We start from the raw sequence: 18,965 nt of genomic DNA, 5'->3' as shown, positions 1-18,965 counted from the left end.
CCAGGGTCCACGCCATAGGTGGGCAGGGCAGCGAATGAATGAGGGGCAGGATGGGTTAAGACGTGTCCAGCCCCCTGCAGCGCCTTCCTGGAGGGCAGGGGCAGGAGGGCAGGGCTGAGCCTGCAGGGTCCCCTGCTGCCCCACCCTGGGAGAAGGTGTAGGCAGGCCTCCGTCCCTCCCTCCCCGCACCCCGGGCTGGCTGGGCTCCAGCTGGCCTCTGCATCAATATTTCATCGCGTCAATAGGAGGCAGCGGCGGGGACAGCCACTGCAGCAGCATTCGCGCCAGCTCCAGCCCGCAGCTCGCAGGGAGAGTCCGGCTCCTGTCCTGCCTGCAGCAGCCAAGCCCAGACCTGTCCAGCACCATGGACGTCTTCAAAAAGGGCTTCTCCATCGCCAAAGAGGGCGTGGTGGGTGCCGTGGAGAAGACCAAGCAGGGGGTGACAGAGGCAGCCGAGAAGACCAAGGAGGGGGTCATGTATGTGGGTGAGTGGGGGCGCGGCAGGGCGCGGCTACATGGTGGCCTGAGGGTGGGGTGCCCAGTTACCTTGGCCTGACCTTGCTCCCAGCCCCAGGGAGGCATTTTGGGAGGGGTGAGGCCCTGGCTGTCAAGGCAGGGTCTCTGAGCCCTGGAGCATCCACAGTGCCTGGGACAGAACAGCAAGAGGGACACTCAGATGGCAGACACGGCTGGCCACCTGTCTGTGCACACACAAAGGCACGGCCAGACACACTGGGCTCCCTGGGCCTGCAGCCCCCGAAGCACCCTGGTGCTCAGGTGGGCTCTCTGCCCTCTCCACACGGGAGCTGCCACGGCCAGCAGCCAGAACACAGGTCCCCACACTGCCCAGAGGGACAGGCTGGGCTGGGGAGATGAGACCCGGGCTCAGTGTCCGACCCGCCCCATTCCTCTGTGGCTCACTCCAGAGAGGAGGAAGGGGAGGTTGATGACTCAGCACTTGGCCGCCCTGTCCTGCTGCTGCTTCTCAGGCCTGAGCCACACCCCGACAGGGTCTAGACCCTGAGTCCAACCAGTGTCCCCCTCAGGCTTGGTCTCTCTTGTCCCCCACCCTGTCTTGTCCCCTTCCCATCCATTCACTTCCTCCAGACACAGCAGGAAGTGGCCCTTTGAAGGGGCCGCTGCCGCCAGACACCTTCCTCACCCCCTACTGACCCCACAGCTGGGCCAGCTGTCAGCTGTTCTGTGGCGTGTTTGCCCTGACACCACCAACACCCGGAGGGGTGGGCCTGGGCTGATGCCTCCACTTCCTCCCCAGGAGCCAAGACCAAGGAGGGTGTCGTGCACAGCGTGACCTCAGGTGAGGAGCCCCAGCACTGGGGGACATGGGGGCTGGGACCCCCGGGACTTCTGTACCCTAGTACTGAGGGCCCAAGCCCAGTGTCCTGCCTTACTCCCAACTGGGCTCCCAAACCCTACATGGACCCAGACCCCGAGGCGCGACCAGGGTGGGCCTGCCCTTCCCCCCACCAGCACTAGAGCTGCCCTGGAGTGAGAAAGGGGGCAGCCGGGGGTCCCAGTAGAGCCCGGGCTCTGAGTGCCCTGGGAAAGGGCGGCTGCGGCCTGACCTGCGTGGGCCAGCCAGGTGGGGAGGGGTCAGGGCCAAGACCAGCCAGAGTCCCCCCACAGTGGCTGAGAAGACCAAGGAGCAGGCCAACGCCGTGAGCGAGGCTGTGGTCACCAGCGTCAACACCGTGGCCGCCAAGACCGTGGAGGAGGCGGAGAACATCGCGGTCACTTCTGGGGTGGTGCGCAAGGTGAGCCCCAGCCCTCGGACTGGCCCGTCTGCCCTCGGCCCGGGGAGGCCGGCCAGGGAGGAGGCTTTGGACCCTGCCTGGGGCACACAGGGAAACAGACCGAAGCTTCAGTTTCCACACCCACTGTGTGCCAGGGCGAAGGGGGTTCTGAACTTGGCGTTTCACGTTTCACACCCATTCGCAACTGGAATCCTCACACCTCCTTCCCTGTGAGGGGGTGTTGTGGGCCCATTCTATAGACAAGGAAAGTGAGGCTCAACGCCACGCCCTCTGTATGGCTCCCGGCATTTAGGAGATACCACACTTTGTAAGTGAAAACAGGGCCTCACGCGGTGACAGGCAGCCTCCCGGGCAGTGGACACGAGGCCAGAGCTGCCAAGTCACCACCTGCCCCCAGGTCCAGCTTCCCTCCCGGGCCTGGCTCCCCAAGCAGCAGGGAAGCGGCGCCCCCTGGTGGTGGGAAAGGAGTGCGGCCCGACCCCGCCCTCTGCGGCCTCCTTTGTGTGCGAGTGGGCGTGTGCACGTGCACTGTGTGTGTGTGTGTGTGTGTGTGTGTGTGTGTGTGTGTGTGTGTGTGTGTGTTTATGGGTGACTGTGTGCATGTGTGAGTGTGCATGTGTGCGCTCGGCCCGGCAGCAGGGTGGGTGTTGGCCAGGTGAGCTGTCCCAGCACCTATCACAGGGCAGGCTCCACTAAGCATTTTACGCTTATTAGCTCATTCAGTCGGCACAAAATCCCATGAGACAGGGTGTGGAAACTATGGCCCGAAGAGATTAAGTAATGTGCCCCAGGTCCCATGGCTAGTCCACACGGGCTTGGATTCCCCACCAGGGGCCTGTGCCCTGAGCGACTCTGGCAGTGCAGCTGGTGGTGGGCTGGGGGACTGAGATTCCAACCTGGGGTGGGGTGGGGGTGGCGGTGCTGTCTCCAGCTCCCCTACCTGCTACAGGCCCAGGCTGCCTGGGCAGTGGAGTCCGAGGCTCCCAGCGCTGAGAACCTGGGAGTGGGTGGGTGGAAGAGTAGAGGCCACCCTGCCCCTGGCTCTGGGGCGGCACCCAAGTCTCTGTTTCCAGGGCCAGCATGGGGTCTCCACATCCTAGGAGCCTGCAGCTGCTCCCTCTCCGAGTCCCCACCCTGTCCCTTCCTAGCTGTGTGACCTTGGGAATCCAAGTAACCTCTCTGGGTCTCCTCTACCTCATCTGTAAAACGGGGGCAAAAGTGTCTGTCTCACCGTGCTGTGTGATGAGGCAGGGATAGGACCCCGATGAAGAGGTCTGCCTGGTTCTTGGTGAGCGCCCAACAAATGAAGGTGACTGTATTGTCATCATCAGTGCCTGGGCAGAACCCATACGTGCCCTGGGAGACCCCGTTCCCTGCCCACCCCCCCAGCTACAGAGGCCCTAGTGTGGGGGTGCCCGGGCCCTCCTCAAGGAGCCTGGAGGATGGCTGGTGAGCCCTTCAGCTGCCCCAAGGGAGACCCATTTCCTGGTGACACCCAAAACCCAGTCATGACTCACCCCCAGTGAACCGTAGAAGGATGCAGAGCGACTGTGCATTCCACTGGTCTCATCACCCCTTAGGGCAGCAGGACTAGGCAGGTGACCACCTGCCCTTCCCCTGGGGAACCTGGCCAACTCTGAAGTTCTGCCCTTTCATGCCCCACACCAACAAAGGGCAGGACAGTCCTGTGGCAGCAGAGAGGTGGCAGGACCCTCCAGAGGCAGGTGCTGAGACCAGTGTCCAGGCTGATCCCCAGCTGTCATGACCACTTGGGCCAAGTGTCTGGCTGGCCTGGAGTACAGGGGGACAGAAGAAGATGGGAAGTGGGAGAGGACTGTGTGACCCTTGCTAGCCCTAACCAGCCTGTGCCCGGAGCCCATCCAGGAGGCAGGGAGAGGGACCCATGCTACTGGGGACCTGAGTGGGCCTGGAGCAAGCCTGACCTGAGGCCCACAAGCCCTGCTCCTTTGAGCTCTGAGGCCTTGAGCTGACACCTAGCCCCGCTGGCCGCAGGGTCCCTGTGTGAGCACTGATGACACATCCCTTGTCCTAGGGCTGAATAGGGACTCAGCAGGGCAAAGGCGTGTGTTCATGTGGGCAGGGTCAGGCCTGGGGCTTCAGGGACCTCTGCCCCGCCCCCACCCGACCTCAGCCCACCCCAACCAGAGCTGGGGGGGGTGGCGTCAGACAGAGCCCCAGCTGCAGTCTGGCTCCCACACCTCCCGCACTCCCATGCCTCCAGCCCCTCTGCTCGTCTTTGAGGCCGGGGTAGACGAGGCCCTGGTTGCAGGGCAGCTGCGAGTCCCTGCGTCCTCCACATGGCCTCATGTCCCCTTTGCTCCCCTATAGGACGACTTGAAGCAACCTGCCCCCCCACAGGAGGACGAGGCAGCCAGAGAGGAAGAGGAAGCGGCTGAAGAGGTAGGAGATGGGTCTGGGGTACACCACGGAGGGTTCCTGGGTAGGGTCCCCATTCCCCACAGACTCCCCACTTCGCTCTCAGGCTCTGTGGGGCCCCCCTGACCTCCTGCAGCCCCCACAGGGACTGTGGGCAGGGCCAATCCTGGACCTGAGTGTGAGATCCCCTCACAAATGACCCCTCAGGCAGGGGGCACAGGTGACAAGCTTCCCCAGGCCACTCAGGGTGGACACTGAGGGTCAGGGGTCTGGAGCTGTGTGTGAGGGTCATTCTCTCTTCCAGGCCAAGAGTGGGGCAGACTAGAGGGCTGCCAGCCAGCTCGGAGGCCCGAGGACACTCCTCTGCCCTGGACCCCGCCCCCTCGTGGCACAAGGAGTGCCGCCCTGGCGTGTGACCTGCAGCTGCCCACACTCCCCGCCCCTCGCCTGGCCGCCCGCACCGCCCTCCCTTGGCCCTTCCTGCCCTCTGGTCCTTCTGACCCCACAGATGCTGCTGTGAATGTATTTATTTATTTTGTGTGTATGTGACTCCAAATAAAACTTGAGCCCTATTGCTGGCCATGCGTCCTCTCTGCCCTGCATAGTTCACAAAGAGGCCGGTTGGGCCCTCCCAGGAACTGGAACTGGTTCAGCCTGTTGATGGGACCAGGTACCCCACAGGGACACACTGGGCACTTCTGGAACCTATGCGAGCAGGCACTGCCATCAGGAACACCCCCATCCCAACTCACCCATTGCCTCTAACATGGAGCAGGTGGCCCTGCCTTCGGCTCGCCCAGGCCATCGGCAGGACACGCGGTCCTGTCTGTCTGCAGGAGCAGCCTTAGCTCACCCTTGGGGTGGCCCCCACCTGCCCGCTCTGTCTCCCAGGAGCCTGCTGTCAGCAGGAGGTGAGGACCAGCGTCCACGGCTCCAGTGTCCTGCAGGGAGCAGGGTCACCTAACGCCCTCCCTGGAGCGACAGGAACTTCAAAGATGGTGAAGTCTACACCCACAGTGAAATGAAGAGCACCCTCCCCAGCAAAGACATGAGGTGACCCCAGGGCACCTCCTGCCTGGCCCCACCCAGCCTCAAGCTCCTTCTGGAAGTAGAGCTGGAGTTTCCCTTCCTGCACCCAGAAGCCTGTGAGGTGTCATTAAAAACCACAGCAGCGGAGGTGCACAAGAGTAAGCCTCGCCTTGAGAGAAAAATAGTAAAAATTAGTATTTGCTGAGTTCTTCCCAGGCGTCTGTCGGGTACGTTCTGAGCACTTTACCTTATTTAATCTTCAGAACAAACCTATCAGGTAGGATTTGTATGATCCCACTTCTGCTGAGAAGGAGGGTGCTGGGCACAAGCCCAGGTGACTTTGCCCCAGAGCCACCCGGTCGACCTCCATTCTCTGCTACAGCCACTGGGACGGCACAAGCTCCAGGGTGCTCGTGGCAGGCCCCCCATACCCAAAGTTCCAAAACAACCCAGGGACTGGGCTGGTCAATGTCCTACATGCAAGGCTGTTTGCGTCATGCCTAGCAGTCTTGTTCAGAGTTGGCTGAACAGAGACCCGGCTTCCCTGGGGACCCCACCCTCCCCTTTGACACCCAGCCAGTTTGGGCTCAGAGCATCTGAGTGACTTGCCCCGGGGCCTCCTGTGCTGGGTGTCCGGGGCAGAGCCCGAGTACACACTTGACTCCAGACACTGCCCTGTCCACACCACCTCCCCAGCTAGCCTCTGCAGTGGGGAGCAGGGGTCAAGGCAGCCTGGAGACCAGAAGCCCCATCAAACACAGCTGAGCTGGGCTGTCCCCTGGGCATCCACTGAGGAGGCAGAAAGGAGCAGGGGGCTGCTGGTCCCCTACCCCGCAAACCCTGCCAGGGCGGGAGTGAAGAAGGGTCTGGCAGCAGCTCAGGGCAGTCAGGGGTGTTCCTGCTCCCCGGCTCAGACACCACGTGCATGTAAACAGGACTGTGCGTGTCCCAGCAGCAGGCCACCCCGGGCCTGGGTGTGCCCGAAAGCTCTTTGGGCTGTGAGAAAGCAAGGAGGAGCAAGGCCAGCTCAGGTGACTGGGGGTGGGGAAGAGGGCACCTACACCCGGCCCCTGGGGACAGCCTTGCGCAGGCTCCCTCTGCCTCTGCTGAAGGAGCCTAGAAGGGTCCCTGCTGCTCGCACCCACCCCCAACATACACACACATGCACGTGCGCGCACACACACACACTTGGGGCCTACTGCTGGACTCAAATGACAAACATCCAGATCTGCCTGTTCCAGGAAGCCCCTTCCCCAGCCCATGGGCACCTGCAGTGCTTTTTGCCTTTAAGCCCCTGTCTCGTGCTCTGGGCCCTGTGAGGCAGCCTCTCACTTCCCCAGAGGAGTCCGGAGTCCCCTGCCCCATCCCAAACTTCCCGGGATGCCCAAAACCACCACAGTCCCGAAGCCTATATATACTATGTTCTCTCCTGTACATACATAGCCATGATAAAGTTTAATCTATAAATGAGGCACCATAAGAGATTAACAGTAACTGGAGAAGGGGGGCGCAGAGGGGAAAAAACAAAAACAACAACAAACAACAATAACCCACTGGTATCAGGCCTGCTGCCTGCTTACCTGCGTCTGAGCCAGCCCAGCCGGCCTCGCCTCCCCTTTAATTACTTAAAAAGAAAAAAAAATTAATATTAACTAATAATAAAATGGAACAATTATGACAATATGCTGTAATAAAAGTTATTTAGGCCGGGCACAGTGGCTCACGCCTGTAATCCTAGCCCTCTGGGAGGCTGAGGCGGGCGGATTGTTTCAGCTCAGGAGTTCAAGACCGGCCTGAGCAAGAGCAAAACCCCATCTCTACTAAAAATAGAAATTATATGGACAGCTAAAATATATATATAGAAAAATTGGCCAGGCATGGTGGCGCATGCCTGTAGTCCCAGCTAGCCAGGAGGCTGAGGCAGGAGGATTGCTTGAGCCTAGGAGTTTGAGGTTGCTGTGAGCTAGGCTGATGCCATGGCACTCTAGCCCAGGCAAGAGAGTGAGACTCTGTCTTGAAAAAAAAGAAAAATTATTTAAAGCTTATAAATTGTTTATTTCTGGAATTTTCCATTTACTGCATCTGACCTTGGTGTAGGGGCCAAAGGAAACTTCTTCTTTCCCCTCTGAAGTTTCACTGAAAAATAAACTCACAAAAGCAGATTACTGGGAGAAATGGCATACACATTTATTCGCATGCATGGGGTGAAAATCAGAGTGGTTGCCCCACCACCCAGTGGAGTGCAGATGGTTGCATGGGAAAGGGGGTTGGGGAAGTGTGGATGACTTTATGGGGGTAGTACATGATTTTTAGGGAAATTCAATGGGCTTGGAGAACATACAGTGGCCTGGGACAAGTCTGTTGGGCCCTCAGAGCAGACAAAAGTCTGTACAGGTGTGTTGAGACTTTTCAGACTTTCTTCTTGTATGAGTTCAGTTAAGGAAAACTCAGGGAAGAGCCTAGAGGTGGTGGTTTTCTTCTGTGGCAGGTGCAGACTTTTGGCAGATAAGGGGACTACAGAGCATCAGCCTGTGCTTTGGAAGACCAAGGACTGAGAGATGGGGGGACGGGAGATGGTCAGAGAGACCCTGAGGCTAGTTCAGTTCAGCAAAGCACCATGTTTGGGGGTACTGGTTTCTAAGCCCCAGCAGCGGCTAACTGAAACTCCAGAAAGTGAAAGTGCAGATAAGGGAGACCACTGAAATGCCCTCTCTCCTTAGTCTCTCCGAGTCTGGGACACCCCAGTGCTCCATCCCTCTTGCAAGGTCCCCTGTGAGTGTTGGGCACCCATTTAATCTTCACAAAAACACTTCCGGAAATTCTGTTATGAGGCTCAGAGAGGTGAAGGGACTTGCCCTAGGGGTATTTGAGCCCAGTGACTCCAGTGCCTGCTGTCTTAGGGCCACCCTGAGCTGTCTCTGCCATCACCGGCTGGCGGTTGGCTGTCTCTCCCACAGAGGCTGCTGCCTTTCTGTCTGCTCATCACCCATTGGGCCTGGTTCCAAATAGCATCAGCGGCCGAGGGATTAACTAGAGCAGTCAGAGGCCTTCCTGGCTACAGAAACCAGCCCGGGTGATTTGGGGAGGGCTGGCAGGGCTGCGGCAGGGACTGGGCTTGGCTCCCTGGTCCCCCCCTGGCTGCGAGCAGGCCCCTCCCCACTGCACCACTGCATCCAGGGCAGGGGCAGGCTCTGCGCCAGGAGGGGCGGGAGCTGGGCGGGCCATTGCCCTGCTTTGCTGTCTGCGACTGTGCTCCCCCTCTTCCTCTACCTAATCTCATTGTTTGCCTCTCCCGCTTGCTCAGGGTTAACCTCTTCTCAATTAATCCATGCCCTAGGCGCGCTGCGTCTTTGCAGCGCTTCCAGACGCCCCACACCAGGGGCTCCTCCTCCACTAGAGGCAGGGAACCTGCAGGCCAGGCAGGCCCGAGTGGGCCTGGGGGTGGGGGCGGGGCGGCTTCCCAGAGCTTCAGAACAGGGGAGCCTCCAGCAGAGGTGCAACAAACAGACCCAGAGAGGGTGTGCCGCGGGCTTCGGGCTCCAAAGGCCGTGGCGAGTGGGACAGCGCTGGGCAGCGTGAGGCCTGACCTGCGCCTCTTGTATGCCAGGGGATTGTGCCTCGCGGGTCCTTTTGCTGCCCCCGGGATCCCTGACCCCTCCACTCAAACTCAGGTTCCTAACTCCCCTCCTGGCCCCTCAGATCGTCCTTTATCCCCATGCGTCCCGGCAGGAGAGATGACCCGAGAGGCCAGGGCGCAGTCCTGCCCTCTCTGAGCCGTGCTTGCTGCCCAACTCATCAGGCTTTGGTGACCAATGGCCGTCTCCTTGTTTAGACCAGGCACGCGAGGACCATCCTCTCCCCCTCCACTTGGGGTTGCATCGTCCGCAGGTGCCTCGCCCTCTGGGGGTGGGCTTTACCCGACCCTCCCATGTCTGCATGCGCTGGGTCCCGCGAGCCACTGGGCAGATGGCCAGTCTGCAGTGCCCGAACCCGGGCGTCGGGCTGGCCGGCGCGGCTGTTGCCAAGACCCTAGAGTTGACAGCCCACCTACGCGGATTTGAGTCCCTGCCGAATGAGTTTGGGTAGGACCTAACTCGCCCTCTCTCTGTTTCAGTTTCCGTCTGTAAACTGATGCTATTAATAAAAACACCCGTTTCATGAGGTAGTTGTAAAGATCATACAAGAGACTGTAGAGCGTTAGGGTAGCACCTGGCACAAGAGAAATGCTCAATAAAAGGCAGCTGCTGTTATTAATGTCAACTCCAGCCCTGAGCTCCCGACCTGGCGCTGACCCCGCGCTCACCGGTTGGGGGATGCCCAGAATCAGGATCGGAGGCGGAGGTGCGCGAAGGTGTGTGCGCCCCTCTCCTGCCCCAGCTCCTCCCTGGATCCTACTCTGAACCCCAAACCCAGGGCCCCTGCAGTCCTTAGCCCCTCTTCGGACCTGGGTTCGAACTGTCCCCTCCCCACCGCGGCCAGCCGGAGGCCAGGATGTGCTCCCAGGCTGGCGGAGCCTGGAGCAGGGCCCGGTCACTCTCCAGCCCGTCTGCCGGGAACCGCCCCGCGCCTCCTCCCTTCTGTGGGGCGGGCCGGGCCGGCCCCGGGGCGCCTTAAAAACCGGAGCTGGCGCTCGCCATCGCCGCTCTGGGCAGGATCCAGCGTTGCTGCGACTGCCCTTGACGACCCCGCAGACCCCCAGTAGCCATGGCCAGCAAGAGCTTGCAAGATCTGAAGCAACAGGTGGAGGAGACGGCCCAGGAAGCGGGTGAGGACTGCACGCCACCTGGGGCACAGGCAGGGGCTCCCGCCTGGAGGCGCGCGGGCAGAAGCCGCGGGTCTAGGCAGCCCGCAAGTGCGCACACCGGAGGCTCAGGCCCGGGAGGGCCCTCCCCTGAGATGGAGGGGCGGGCAGCGGAGGGAGGATGCCCTGAGCGAGGTTTGGGAACATCAGTGCCGGAGGAGCCCGAGCCCATCACGGGAGGTGGCGCGGGCGGGGAGCGGCCCCACCCCAGCCCTCAGGCGAGGATGAAGGTCCACGGAGAGAGCGCGCTCCGCCCCCGACTTCCGCCTGCCGGGGTCTCCGCCCAAGGACCAGATGGGATGGGGAGGCTGCTCCCGACCCCACAGGGATTTGTTTCAACACCACCCCCATCCCCCGAAAAATAATCCTTTCCTTACTTTAAGTTCTCACACGGCAGGGCACGTCCCAGCCTTAGTCCCTCCCCCTCTCTCCTCATTCCCGAGGCTACACATTCCTGGGGTTGGGGGTAGGGGACCTGAGGTGGCCCCTGGCTCACCGGGTTGGCTCTTCCAGCATCTAGCCCAGACTTCCTTGGAACTCCAGCTCTCAATCCTCCCCCCAATATCCCAGTCAAGTGACACCGACCCTTTCCTTCACCAGTGCCCCAGGGAAAGCCCACAGTTCTCCTGGTGAGACTACAACGCCACCAAGGAAGCCTCTGTCTGTAGGACCCTTCCTTCCAGGCTTTACTTTTCCCATCTGTGAGCTGGGTGCAAAGGCTGCTTCTCTGTGGCTTTCTGATGGGTCATGTCAGACCCTCTGTGAGCACACCCAGGACCTGCCTAGCCCTCTCCCAAGGATGGGCTCTGGGTAAGGTAAGCCCTTTTCCATCCTGCAGCAAGGATGGGCTCTGGGTAAGGTAAGCCCTTTCCCATCCTGCAGCAAGGATGGATCAGATCTCTGCAGGCCACAGCCACCCGTCAGCCCACCCAGCAGGCTGACCCACCTGGAAAACTTCCTTCACCACAGGCAGAAACTGTGGTCCAGAGGAGACAGCCTGACCTTGGAAGTTTCAGCTCCTTCCTGCACTTGGTCTCCTAATGCCTTAAGCTGCCTGTCCAAGGAGGCACTGGCATTTGTTGCTTTTGTGCTCTCTTGGGCCGGCCTCAGGAGGGAGAAGATGGTGAGAAAGCTTGGCAAAAGTAGAGGAGGCCCCAGGGCCAAGTGCACTAAAGATGGGAATTCAGGCATCTGGGCCAGGCTTCTAGGGGAGAAGTTGTTAAAGGGGAGGTCTTCCTGGGCAATGTCCAGCAGCAGCCACAGCCCAGATGCCAGCTGCAGCCTGGCCCTGCCCCACCTTCCTTCCTCTGTCCAACAGTTTCTCAGCAAGTCTGGGGAGGGGAAGGGAAGCCGGCCAGAGGGGAGGGGCCTAGCATTATAAATAAACAAGAACTCTTCAGAGGCATGGAAAGGGCTCATGCCCCTTGCTAGCTGGGTGGCCTTGGGTAAGGGATTTCATGTCACTGGCATCCATCCCTTGGGCCTGTAAGACAAACTGCTTTAAAGAATGCATGGGGGGCCGGGCGCGGTGGCTCACACCTGTAATCCTAGCACTCTGGGAGGCTGAGGCAGGTGGATCGCTCGAGGTCAGGAGTTTGAGACCAGCCTGAGCAAGAGCGAGACCCCGTCTCTACTAAAAATAGAAAGAAAATTACCTGGCCAACTAAAATATATATAGAAAAAAATTAGCCGGGCATGGTGGCACATGCCTGTAGTCCCAGCTACTCGGGAGGCTGAGGCAGGAGGATCGCTTAAGCCCAGGAGTTTGAGGTTGCTGTGAGCTAGGCTGACACCACGGCACTCACTCTAGCCCGGGCGACAAAGCAAGACTCTGTCTCAAAAATAAATAAAGAAAGAAAGAAAGAATGCATGGGGGTGCAGCAATGGTGGGACCCCTGTGGTCAGTGGTGCCTCAACAGGGGCTCTAAGTCACATCTCTCTTGTTTCAGTAACAACAGCCGGAGCAAAAGCTCAGCAAGTGGTGGATCAGGCCACAGAGGCCGGGCAGCAAGGTCTGGTGGGGCTGGAGGGCAGGGAGGATGGGCAGCTCCAACACACCCCCAGCTCAGGCACACCCTCTCCTCTGCAGGCCCCTCTGCCCACAATGCCCCAAGACAGGCTTCCCGGGGAGAGACCCTGGCCATGCTAACCCTGCATGGGCACCCTGACCTCTCCTCTCCTTCCCCAGCCATGGACCAGCTGGCCAGCTCCACCCAGGAAACCATCGACAAGACTGCTAAGCAGGCCTCTGACACCTACTCAGGTTTCGCGAAAAAATTAGGCCTCATGAAATGACAGAGGGAGACAGGGTGATGCCCCTACAGGCCCTATGCAACGGAGCCTGGCCCCAAGCTCTGGTCACCAGCTGTCTCCTTGGTCTGGCCCCACATTAAAATTCATGCTCCATCCCGTGTGCACTTCATGCCTCCTCGGAAACCCGGCCCAGTCCTCCCCCGCCAAGAGCAGAACTCCCATGAGTCCTGGCCTCCCAAATTCGGAAACCCAGATCGACTGTTTAAGGAACCCGGTTCCCGCCCCTCAAATGGCTCTTCCCGCAGTCCAGCCCCTATCTGGGTATGAGTTCCTCCCCAGCCCCCGCCCCTGATTCCAAAGCCGCTTCTCCTGCTCCGGGGCCCGGCCCTGCTCCGTCCCCGCTCCGTCCCCAAATCCTCGAAGGGCTCACTCTGGGAGGGGGATGGGGGGGTGCCGCAAAGGCCGGGGCTTCGGGAACTTCTCCCCACGAGCTGCGCCAGTGCCGCCGTCCCCAACGACCTCAGGTGACGGGAGGTTGCGGGAGCGACTCGGAGTCGCAGTAGCCGGGCTTCTGGGCCTCGCTCCCCCAACCCGGCCCGCGGGACGTCTACGCGGTCCCTACCCTGCACCAGTGCCGGACGGCGCCGCGCGGCTGCTTTGTAAGGCTGCACGCGGCCCCGCCCTCTAGGGAGGGGCTCCAGCGCACGGGGCTGTGCCCGGGGGCGGCGGCGGGGGACAAGGCCATGTGTGCGCGCGCGTGAGCATGAGTCCCCTCCCTCTAGTGTCCCTTCCCTGGAGACAGACCGGTAGCCTCCGGCCGGGAACGCGGGTCCGCGAAGGACTGGGTTTCCAGCAAGCCGAACTCCCGGCACGTGTCCAAGCACGCGACCCCAGTCTTGGGCGCGCCCCGCTGATGGGTGACTCACAGCGCCCACAGGATGAGGCCCAGCCCCGGCGCCCGGGCCGCCCTCCCCGCCCCTCGGCGGCCACGCCCGGCTCCTCTTCCCCACCCACGCGCGTCACACCGTTTTCCCCCTCCACCTGGGCTCTGATCTTCTCACAAGCGCTCGGAGACTTTCCTTTTCAATTCACAAATACAGACTACGCGGCATCTCTCAGTTCCGGGAAGATTTAAGGGACAAAGCGGCGTCCTTCCTTCCAAAGCCCGTTCAAGGGCGGCTCTCCGGGCCCTCCCGGGCCTGCCTGCAGGCGGCAGTGTCCCCAAGCCCGCTCCCAGCCCAGGCCTCGCTGTGGGTGACGCTCTGAGATCTCTCCCGTGGGCGGCACACAGGTCCCACCCTGACCCGGGGCCGCGCCCGACCCCATGCTCAGCTCTGTGTTGTTGCTGACTGCCCCCAAAAGACGGTCTCCCCAAGTCTGCAAAATGAGCCAAGGTTGCTCCCTGTGGCTCCATGAGAAGGTCCTGGGAGAGACACATGGGGCAGTGCGGGGGCGCTTCCAGCGTCTCTAGGACCCCTTGTATCCGGGGATCGCCAGAGTCGGCCTCGGGGCCGCCCAGGGAGGCTGGTGGGGCTGAGCTGGCAGAGCCCCAAGGTCTTTCTGGTCAGCGTCCTTGCCCGGCGGTGTGACTCAGGGATAGGGATAACGGCGGAGGAAGGAGACCTCACTTGCTCTCCCTGTGAGTGATTTGCCGTAGGCGTGGGGTGTGACCCAGCGCGGGCCTAGGGCACGAGAGGTCAGGTGTGAGGGCCAGGGGGCTTCTAAGAAAGCTTTTTCTTGCGTTAAAAAAAAAAAAAAGACAAGCATCCTTTGTCTTCCAGTGGACATCTTGAGGCTAGACAGGATCCTGGACCTGTAGCAGCCACGTACGACCACAGGAGGGACAAGCCTAAGGAAGAGCCAGCTTGCTGATTAGGGCACAGAGCAGGTTAGAGAAAGAGCCAGTCCTGGCCACCCTCCTCTCACGGCGTTCCCTCCCTCTGCGCCTCAGCCAGGTTGCTCTTTATTCATTTCCGTTCCCATCCCATCATGCCCCTGCCGTGTTCACATCTGCATTTGCTGCCTGGAATGCTCTGCAGAAACCGCCCTGGCCTAGGTGGCTCCTGCTCTTCCATCCTTCAGGCCTCAGCCGCCGTGAGTGCAAGTGCACACGCACGCACGCACACGCACACACTTGGAATGGGCCAGGCCACCGGAAACACATTCTCACATCCTTTGTACTGCTTTTTCACAGTCACAATTAATTAATCCTTTATTTTCCCATGTGCCTCTCTGTGATGGGTGTTCATGGGGCTGCAACCAAGTCCCTTCTGCTAATTAGTGCTTGACCAGTGCCTAGCACAGTGCCCAGGCAGCACTGCTGAGTGAATACATTAATGACTGTCCTCTCATCCTCCTACTGGGTGACAGTAAGTACTCACATTTTCAGGCTCACATGGAGCCGTCTCTTCAATGCAGCCCCTTCCGCATTGTCCCCAGCTCTGTGGAGCTGGTGCTCCCATGGCACCGGGCATGTGCCTGTTCCTGTGTGCTTCTATTCCATTGTAAGCCCTGAGCGCAGGGCCAGCTGGGTCCTGTCTTTTGCCCATTTCTGGGACACAGAGGGTACAGTGCCAGGGGAGCCCATGGGAGCCTACATGTTCCCCGGCCTGTCTCCACTGAGGTTCCTGAGGCTGGTTGAGCCCAGACTGGCTGAGGAGGAGAGAGCTTGTGGCCATTATACCTCGTTGGATCTCAGTCAGGTCTCCAGAGATCCAGTGTTCCATTACCAATCCCCCAAATAATTCCTAATTCTCCAGATCCCAGTTCCCCGTCTAGCCAGACACAAAGTCACTAAAATTACATTGTGAGTAGAGGACATTTCCTTAAATAAATCTCTCTGGATGTTGTTCTTTCCTCCCTCCTCTTCCTCACTGCCCGTTTTCAGTCAGTAGGATGAGCTTTCCTTCTCTTTATCTCTGTCAACAGAAAAGAAGCCAAACTCTGTAAAATAATTAGAGGTTTATTCTGAGCCAAGTTCATGGCCCAGAGCCATGCCCAAGAAGCCTTGAGCAAGTGGACTCACAATGGTTGGGTTACTGTCTGGTTTATACATTTCAGGGACACAGGAATTACACATAAAGTCATAAATCATTGGTTTGGTGTATATTGGTTTGGCACAAAAAGGTGGGACATCTTGAAGCAGGGGCCAGGGGTGCGGGGCTTACAGGTTATAGATGAGTTTAAAGATTCTTTGATTTGTAATTGGTTAAGGAAATGAAGCTTTGTCTAAAGGCTTACAATGTTTTAAGTTAAGGAAGTCTGCCAGTCAGAGACAAGCCACCGGAGGTGTACCCACACTCAAGTGATCTGTTAAGTAAATTGAGGATCTGCAGGTGTGGTTTAAAGGTTTGTCTTGTATAGCATCATTATGCCTGTTAATGAGTTACAAAGGTTATCTCCAAGGGAGAAGACATGATGAGGCAGGTCTGATCTCCCTTCTTATGGCCAGCAACTCACCTTTAGGGTATTTCTGGGGTCTCCTTGGCCAAGAGTGTTACTGAAAGTTTGGCACTTGTCCCCAAGGCTACATCAGAAGAACGAGGACAAGTGGTTTGAGGAGAAGGAAAGGGAGGCTTCTTAATTTGCAAATGAGGAGGATGGAGACTCTAAGTGCCTCCGTTCTAACTATAAGCAGACATACAAAGCTTTTAGAGGGAGGATTTTCAGCTTCAGGCTATTGCTGTTTAACTACAGTTGATGGTCCTGATCCATCCCATCTCCAGCAAAGACAATCTCAAGGAATCCAGTTGAGCCAGCTCCTGTGATACAAAGAACAAAGGACCACTCCCCTCCCCCTCCGGTTATTGGCCTTGGGAAGGGATGTAGGTTTTAATTCCCAAAAAAGAGTGGGGGGAGTTTTAAAAAGAAAGCTCATAAAACATTTTACCCTTTTTCAAGCTATTATCTCTGTTACAAGAGGGGTTCCATTCAGTTGGCTGGGGGGCTTAAGAGTTTATTTTAGGTTCACGTCTCTGTACTAAAACACCTACCACTGGATTTCAGCTTTCACTCCCATCAGACTACAGATGGTGCAAAGGGCAGATTTTTCTACTTTCTCTCCCCTTCTCCCTTTTTCCCCCTCCTATTGGTTGTCTCATTTCTACATTGTGAAAACATGTAGCATTTACATTTCATTCCTCATCCCTGAGTCACACCTTTGTTTTTGTCTTAGATCTGCAATTGAAGATGCCATTCCTTTTACTGAAATATTTTCTGCTATTTGGTTATTGTTAGTCCTCCAGAAGTCTTAAGAATGAAATGTTTACAGATAAACTGATAAGACATCTTGGATCTGAGTTAATAATTTTTTTGTTTTAGAGACCAAGTCTTGCTCTGTTGCCTGGGCTAGACTGCAGTGGAGAAATCGTAACTCACTGCAACCTCAAACTCCTGGGCTCAAGCAATCCTCTTGCTCAGCCTCCCAAGTGTGAGATACCGCCTGTCCAGCCTAGACCACATTTTCTTTATCCTGTCAACAGAAAAAAAAAGACAAAACTCTGCAAGATAATTTTAAAGAGATTTACTCTGAGCCAAATTTGAGGACCATGACCCAGAGCCACTCCCAAGAAGCCTTTAGCAAGTGGACTCGGTGTGGCCAAGTTACAGTTTGGTTTTATGCATTTTAGGGAGACAGGAGTTACAGGTAAAGTCATAAATCAATACGTGGGAGGCATACATTGGTTTGGCCCCAAAAGGTGGGCCATCTCGGCCGGGCGCGGTGGCTCACGCCTGTAATCCTAGCACTCTGGGAGGCCGAGGCGGGTGGATCGCTCGAGGTCAGGAGTTCGAGACCAGCCTGAGCAAGAGCGAGACCCCGTCTCTACTAAAAGTAGAAAGAAATCATCTGGCCAACTAAAAAATATATATAGAAAAAATTAGCCGGGCATGGTGGCGTATGCCTGTAGTCCCAGCTACTGGGGAGGCTGAGGCAGTAGGATCACTTAAGCCCAGGAGTTTGAGGTTGCTGTGAGCTAGGCTGACGACACGGCACTCTCTCTACCCTGGGCAATACAGCGAGACTCTGTCTCAAAAAAAAAAAAAAAAGGTGGGCCATCTCAAAGGTGGGGGAGGGCTTATAAGTTATAGGTGAGTTTAAAGATTTTTTGACTTGTAATTGGTTAAAGACAAGAAGCTTTGTCTAAGGGCTTGGAATGTTTTAAGATAAGGAGTTGTTAATCAGAGACAAGCTACCTGACATATATTTATTGTGTAAATTGAAGAACTGCAGGTTTCTCTTGCATAGCTTTAGGCCTATTAATGGGTTACAAAGGATGTCTTTAAGAAGGGAAGTGGGCATGATGAGGCATATCGGACCTCCTTCCTCCTGGCAGACAATTTAGTTTTGGGATATCCCTTTGGCCAGGAGCGGGTCCATTTAGTCAGCCGGTGGGGGGGGTGAGCCTTAAAATTTGATTTTGGTTCACAATCCATTTGTTTGCTGATGGACATTTGGGTTTTTTCCAAATCTTGGCTATTGTGAGTAATGCTGCAATGAACATGGGAGGCAGATATTTCTTCGAGATACTGATTTCAGTTTCTTTGGATACATACCCAGAAGAGAGATTGCTGAATCATATGGTAGTTCTATTTTTAAATTTTGGGGGCAACTGCCATACTGTTTTTAATAATGGCTGTACTAATTTACATTCCCACCAACAGTGTACAAGGGTTCCCTTTTCTCCACATTCTTACCAACATTTGTTATCTTTTGTTGTTTTTTTAGAGATGGGGTCTTGCTATGTTGCCCAGGCTGGAGTGCAGTGGTTATTCACAGACGAAATTATCATGCACCTCAGCCTCAAACTCTGGGGCTCAAGAGATCCTCTTGCTTCAGCCTCTGGAGAAGCTGGGACTATAGGTGTGTACCGCTGCACCTGGCTTCTTTTGTCTTTTTTTTTTTTTTTTTTTTTCAGCTCATCATGGGGGTACATAAGTTCAGGTTATATACAATGTCCATGTCTGCCCATCCCCCCAATTCAGAGCCTCAAGCGTGTCCATTCACCAGACAGTTCGCCTGGCACTCACCATCTTTTGTCATCTTTTGTCTTTTTTATACTGGCCATCTAACAGGTGTGAGGTGAAAGCTCTCATTGTGATTTTGATTTGCATTTCCCTGATAGGTGATGTTGAGCACCTTTCATGTACTTACTTAATTGTATTTTAAAATGTTTGCTCTGTTCCATTGCTTGGCTTTCCTCTTTTGGAATTCCAGGTGTGAGTATGAGGTTCTTTTCTACCTGGTTTCCATATCTCCTGTTGTCTCCTAAGTACTGTGAATCTTTTAAATATGATTCCTTTCTTTTCTTTACTTTTTCCATTTCCATTCCATAGGCACCTACTGTGGTATCCACTTTCTTGTTCTTCTTAGAGTCTTCATATCTGCAATACTTTGTTTTATTGCTTTTCTTCTTCTTCTTTTTTTTGGAGCTCTTTCAAAGGATTTATTTGCTATAGAATTGCTTGAGTCTACCAAGGAGATGAACTCAGGATTTCTGTGTTTTTAAGTATTTTGCTGGGACTGCAAATTAGTGTAACCTCTGTGGAAAAGAATTTGGAGACACCTCAAAGAGCTAAAAATAGAAATGCCATTCGATCCAGCAATAGCATATTAGGCATCTACCCAAAAGAGCAAAAGACATTCTATAATAAAGACATCTGCACCCGAATGTTTATGGCAGCACAATTCACTATTGCAAGGATGTGGAAAC

The 18,965-nt window shown here is 56.6% G+C and overlaps 2 protein-coding genes across 2 annotated transcripts; both read left to right on the top strand.

Moving 5' to 3' along the window:
• The first annotated feature begins 245 nt into the window (after nucleotides 1–245).
• Nucleotides 246–4,744, top strand: SNCG (synuclein gamma). The gene is made up of 5 exons (XM_045569034.1): nucleotides 246–485; nucleotides 1,277–1,318; nucleotides 1,648–1,775; nucleotides 4,125–4,196; nucleotides 4,477–4,744. The coding sequence occupies exons 1-5, from the start codon at nucleotides 365–367 to the stop codon at nucleotides 4,495–4,497; spliced, it is 384 nt and encodes a 127-aa protein (XP_045424990.1). The 5' UTR covers nucleotides 246–364; the 3' UTR covers nucleotides 4,498–4,744.
• A 5,058-nt stretch (nucleotides 4,745–9,802) lies between these two features.
• ADIRF (adipogenesis regulatory factor) lies at nucleotides 9,803–12,408 on the top strand. Its single transcript, XM_045569033.1, has 3 exons — nucleotides 9,803–9,966; nucleotides 11,952–12,014; nucleotides 12,191–12,408. The coding sequence occupies exons 1-3, from the start codon at nucleotides 9,906–9,908 to the stop codon at nucleotides 12,295–12,297; spliced, it is 231 nt and encodes a 76-aa protein (XP_045424989.1). The 5' UTR covers nucleotides 9,803–9,905; the 3' UTR covers nucleotides 12,298–12,408.
• Nucleotides 12,409–18,965: the final 6,557 nt, after the last annotated feature.

This window comes from Lemur catta, chromosome 14 (assembly GCF_020740605.2).
Source record: "Lemur catta isolate mLemCat1 chromosome 14, mLemCat1.pri, whole genome shotgun sequence".
Taxonomy (NCBI): Eukaryota; Metazoa; Chordata; class Mammalia; order Primates; family Lemuridae; genus Lemur; species Lemur catta.
The sequence above is the reverse complement of the archived record's forward strand: the minus strand, read 5'-3'. Positions and strand labels throughout refer to the sequence as shown.

Excerpts from the sequence above, each read along its gene's own strand:
- SNCG (XM_045569034.1), top strand. The coding sequence starts at position 365 with ATGGACGTCTTCAAAAAGGGCTTCTCCATCGCCAAAGAGGGCGTGGTG. Across the intron at positions 486-1,276 it reads GGAGGGGGTCATGTATGTGG|GAGCCAAGACCAAGGAGGGT; the intron begins GTGAGTGGGGGC and ends CTTCCTCCCCAG. Across the intron at positions 1,319-1,647 it reads CGTGCACAGCGTGACCTCAG|TGGCTGAGAAGACCAAGGAG; the intron begins GTGAGGAGCCCC and ends GTCCCCCCACAG.
- ADIRF (XM_045569033.1), top strand. The coding sequence starts at position 9,906 with ATGGCCAGCAAGAGCTTGCAAGATCTGAAGCAACAGGTGGAGGAGACG. Across the intron at positions 9,967-11,951 it reads GGAGACGGCCCAGGAAGCGG|TAACAACAGCCGGAGCAAAA; the intron begins GTGAGGACTGCA and ends CTCTTGTTTCAG. Across the intron at positions 12,015-12,190 it reads CACAGAGGCCGGGCAGCAAG|CCATGGACCAGCTGGCCAGC; the intron begins GTCTGGTGGGGC and ends CTCCTTCCCCAG.